At 38.5% G+C, this 4,785-nt stretch overlaps 1 protein-coding gene across 3 annotated transcripts; it reads left to right on the forward strand.

Annotated features, from left to right (window-relative positions):
- Positions 1 to 1,470: 1,470 nt before the first annotated feature.
- Positions 1,471 to 4,452, forward strand: LOC103459876 (olfactory receptor 2K2-like). 3 transcript variants are annotated; one of them, XM_008401805.2, is made up of 4 exons: positions 1,471 to 1,514; positions 1,908 to 2,300; positions 2,552 to 2,778; positions 3,475 to 4,452. In XM_008401805.2, the coding sequence occupies exons 1-4, from the start codon at positions 1,489 to 1,491 to the stop codon at positions 3,828 to 3,830; spliced, it is 1,002 nt and encodes a 333-aa protein (XP_008400027.2). In that variant the 5' UTR covers positions 1,471 to 1,488; the 3' UTR covers positions 3,831 to 4,452. The 3 variants fall into 3 exon arrangements, with proteins under 3 accessions (XP_008400027.2, XP_017158493.1, XP_017158491.1); XM_017303004.1 differs by having other exon boundaries at positions 2,696 to 2,778; XM_017303002.1 differs by lacking the exon at positions 1,471 to 1,514 and adding an exon at positions 1,689 to 1,772.
- The last annotated feature ends 333 nt before the right edge of the window (positions 4,453 to 4,785 follow it).

Genomic DNA, 4,785 nt, shown 5'->3' on the forward strand with positions numbered 1-4,785 from the left:
CGTCCCTTTAAAGGATTTCTATGTATTTTCAAAACCTTCCCAAATTTAGAGGTACCATGGAAACACTAACTCCACTTAAAGTGCCATTCAGTGCTATGAGCGTTAAGGTTTGTAGACCAGGATGAAAAAGGTTAAATAATATCTCGCTTTTTAAATTTTCATCAAAATTCTTGCTGCAGCAGCCTGGACCAGCTGAAGGCTTTTAATTGTATTTTGTAGATAGTGAAGTMGCAAAGAGTTATATAGTTGCTCAGCCTTGATAACAAATGCATGGACTTATTTCACTCAAGCAGAAGATTTCTAATTTTGGCAATATTCCAGAGTTAAAAAAAGGAAACCAGTTAAATACAGTAATCAAATATCCTATTTTGGTCAAAAATACACTGAGATTCTTACTTTACATCACAAGCCAATTTTATGCCAATTTAGTCATAGAGGTTTTATGTCATCAAAACATGCCTGTAATCTACCTAATGAATGGATTCATCAGGATAGATATAACTGAGTATCATCAGCATAACACTGGGTCACTCAGGAACCCCTAAACCAGAGAAACATGGATCTACTGATCCAGACTGCAGTCCCAAAGTAGGGGACACTCAATGGACAGGCAATTATTTTCTTAATTCTGTGTTTCATTACACATTATTTCCAAGTCTAAATGTGCTGTAGGGGCCAGGTAACATCCTAAATACAACTGAAAACAATCCATGGAGGAATGCAGAGGTTGACTCAAACCAGTGTGTCCTTCAGAAATCATTGCATATATACCCCCATAATAATTATGGACAATTGCATCTTTACTTCTTCAGACTCAGACTAAAACCACAAAGTGACATATTATTCATTCTTTCCATCTGACCAATTTTAGGCATGGAATCATTTATTTTATGAAAGAAGCTTTTATTACGGAGTATTAATTACATTGATGGTTTATTCAAGGAYGTGATTTTGAACTGGAAGGTTAAGTTGTCGTGGCATAACATTTCCAAGCTTTGGCAAACTTCATGCTATTGTTTAACTTTAAAAGGCTTTATTGGGTTTTTCCATGAATGTTGTAGATTAAGTCTTTCAGTTGGATAAGCAATAATGGGGTGGCTTGAGAACGCCTTTACAGATCGTTCGGAGTAAGTAAGTAGTTTCTTCTTCCTGTCTAAATTYTAGTGWATGTTTTCTTCAGGTTCTTACTGCATGCCAGTATCTTACCAATAATCAATYTTCTCTGGATGAGGTACTTTTAGTTTCCTTTTTCTTGCAGGTTTCCAGTACTCTTATCCAATCTGCTGACCAGTGTTTTCTATTTTCACCCTGGCCTATAAACCTTAACACTCGTACCCCTTACAGGGACTTTAATTGGAGTTGGTGTTTCCATGGCACCTCTGTGTTTGGGAAGGTGTTGAAAACACGTAGAAATCCTTTAAAGGGACATGTTTTCATTGACACCTCAGAGTAATTATCAGTGCTCTCAGCAGAGARGAGGCAGACTTCATGCTCTACCCAACACATATAGAGAAGTAATTACTAGATCTTATCATACAATCTTTGCTGGTTACTATTGTTTATATATTTTATTCTTCATTGCTTTCTCTATTTAAATGCCATTTGCATCATTTGGAGTTAATATGCTATCATCTTTTATCAGTGGAAAAAAACTTGATTATCACTCTCAGAGAATAAACCAAATTCTCTATAACTCATCTGCTGATGCTTTTGATCACACATTTTATTCTTTGATGCTGTCTCCATTTAAGTGTCATTTGCATGATTTGGAGGTAATATACCATCATCAGTTTTATGTGAAATGTAGCTACAGATTGGTGTTTTCATCAGTTACAGTATGTCACTCTCACAGTATAAATCTACCAACATTTCTATCATCTGAGGTTTAATCTGCTCTGCTTCTTTAGAGCTGTACTGCTTTGGATGGAGAACCAAACCTCKGTGATTCCTCTCAAACAGCCGATTGTTTTTGAACTGGARGGATTTGATGTTCAACCAGGCAACGGACCGTTCTTGTTTCTGTTGGCTTTGCTCGCCTACATAACAGTGTTACTGGGGAACGGTGTGGTGATCTGTGTTATTATGACAGACAAGAACCTGCACAGACCCATGTTTGTTATGATATGTCACCTCATGGTCTGTGACCTGCTGGGGGCCACAATGGTGCTTCCTCGCCTCATGATGGATCTGTTGATGGGGCTGAAGAAGATCGCCTACATCCCAGCCATCGTCCAGGCATTCTGCGCTCACACATATGGTACAACAATGCTTAACCTTTTAACTGCAATGGCCTATGACAGGTGAGGAAGAATGTTAGAGAAGAATGCTCTAAATGAGTCAATGACATGATGCGGTTTTCTGGGTTTCCTTATTGTTCTATCAATTAATTTTTATTTGTATTGCACCTTTCAGCAACAAAGCGCTGAATGTGCTTTACATCACAAAAACACAAAGATACAAAGCCCTTCCATAGTAAAACTTTAACTTTAAAACGGACAGAAAACTGTTTCTTTTGGATACCCTACTTCTGAAAAAGAYTGTCTCTCTGCAGGTATGTGGCGGTGTGTGAACCTCTCAGGTATCACTCCATCATGACTTCGGCTCGGCTGCACAGCTGCTGCGCTGTTGCCTGGATCGTTGCTCTGCTGCTCATAGTTGTGCTCTTCTCCTTCCACATGAACGTCCCGCTGTGCAGTCGACTTATCCAAAATGTCTACTGCAGCAACCGGGGCATCCTGGACCTGGCCTGCATTCCTACCCCCGTCAGCAATATCTATGGTTAGTGCTTCCCTGTTTCACACCAGAAATTACATATAACAGTTTGGGGACTGCTTTCTGCTTCTGATGAAGACAGTAATCTGCTTAACAGTTGAATACCGTATTTTCCGCACTGTAAGGCGTGGCCAGACGATGGTCACCCTTCTCCTTTCGCTCACTGCAAGGTCATGGAGAACGTGGTGCTAAATGACCTGCAGACGACTTGATTCTAGACAGTCGGTAGGTAGATAGGTCAGTCAAACTTTATTAACAAACCAGCGTTCTGACAGCTATCCCAGCATGCACCACGCGCTTCTTCTTCTACGGGTRAAAATGAAGTCAGCGGCTGCTTACCGTAGTTGCTAGACCTGTTGTGGCTCAATATTGGTCCATATATTAGGCGCACCGGATTATAAGGCGCCCTGTCGGCTTTKGAGGAAATTGAAGGTTTTTAGGTGCACCTTATAGTGCGGAAAATATGGTAACTTATTTTTTTCCTGCTTGTAGGTGCACAGCACCTTAAAATTCAGTGCAACTGCGTGGTTGTTATAGTAGTTTATTCTAAGCACTATTTTTCATTTCATTACTCCTTGACGAATCAATTTATTTGCTTTTGGGAAACAAAATACAAAGATGGCAACATATGCTACTCAACAGAAAATTAGACTTTTAAATATGCAAGATATATATTCACTTGTCTTCTTTATATTTTTTTAGGTCTAACAATCACCTGGACTTTTAGTACTTTGAACTTCATTCTCATCGCTTTTTCCTACATCAGAATCCTGAGTGTTTCCTTAAAGCAGGGAAGAACAAACTGCAGCAAACCCAACAAGGCTCTTCAGACCTGTGCTCCGCACATTATAGTGTATGTTGTCTATAACGTCGCTGCATTGATATTAATATTGAGTTACAGATTTCCCTCCCTTTCCCAAAATATAAAAAAGTTCTTAAGCATCCTTGTCTATATCATTCCCCCGATCATTAACCCCTTCATCTATGGACTGGTCAGTAAAGACTTGAGGGTCAGCTCTATCAAACATTTCTCCATCAGAGTGAGAAACAAAATTTAGCACTAACACTGCATCTGGTGTTTGTAGGCCATTTGACTCTTGTGGTGAAAGTAATTCTCTTTGTAGGTGTTGTAACTGGCTTTTGTAGCTAAAGGTTGAATAAAACAAAGTTCAGTAAGCACCCCTGACCATTTGAAATCACATAAATTGTAATAAGGATCATTGAGAACTGTACAGTTGAATCTGGACCTGCTGTAAGGATAAGACACAAAAACAAAAGCCACCACTGTCACTTTGTGATGCATGTGTTAATGTGTGAATACTCACTTCCCTCTGACCTCCCCCATAGACTCTTGCTTTGCTTTTTTAAACCTCTACATGTGTTTGAAGAATCCCAACTTTTTTATCACTGAAAAATCATAAGTTACACATAGAGGTAAATATTCAGAATAGACTGCATACATCTTCCAAAATTTCATTAGAAACATTTGAACTACTCATTCAACAAAACCACAAACCAACACCAAAATCACCAATTTACAAAAAACATGATAATTCTTCATTAATTTAAACATGAAACTCAGAAATAAAAAACAGTCTTTAATACTTTTGCTGTCTTACAAGATGGGGTTCTTTGGACCCTGCAAGTTTTAAAGTTTTTACAATGTAAAACATTTTGAACTACTGTGTTCTTGACATGTGCTCTACAAATAAACTTGATTGAATAATTATTACATTCTGTAGTTTTGAATTTGATCTAATAACTAGGAGTCAGATAAGTTCCATTAAAAGTGTGCCTGATATTACTTTGTCCTTTTCGTCTATTTGTGGAACCTAAGCCACTAATAGACGCAGATCTTATGGAAAGGTTTATCTCAATATTGATGGTTCCAACGTCTCTCTCTCCTTGGGAAAATGTATTCCAGGGAGATGGAAAGATGGCTCAGAGAGACTGTTCAACATCAAATAAGGGGAGGCAGTGTGGACTTTTATGTTAGTTTTATTCACCTCCAGA

The sequence above is a fragment of the Poecilia reticulata genome, unplaced genomic scaffold (assembly GCF_000633615.1).
Source record: "Poecilia reticulata strain Guanapo unplaced genomic scaffold, Guppy_female_1.0+MT scaffold_131, whole genome shotgun sequence".
NCBI classification, from domain to species: domain Eukaryota; kingdom Metazoa; phylum Chordata; class Actinopteri; order Cyprinodontiformes; family Poeciliidae; genus Poecilia; species Poecilia reticulata.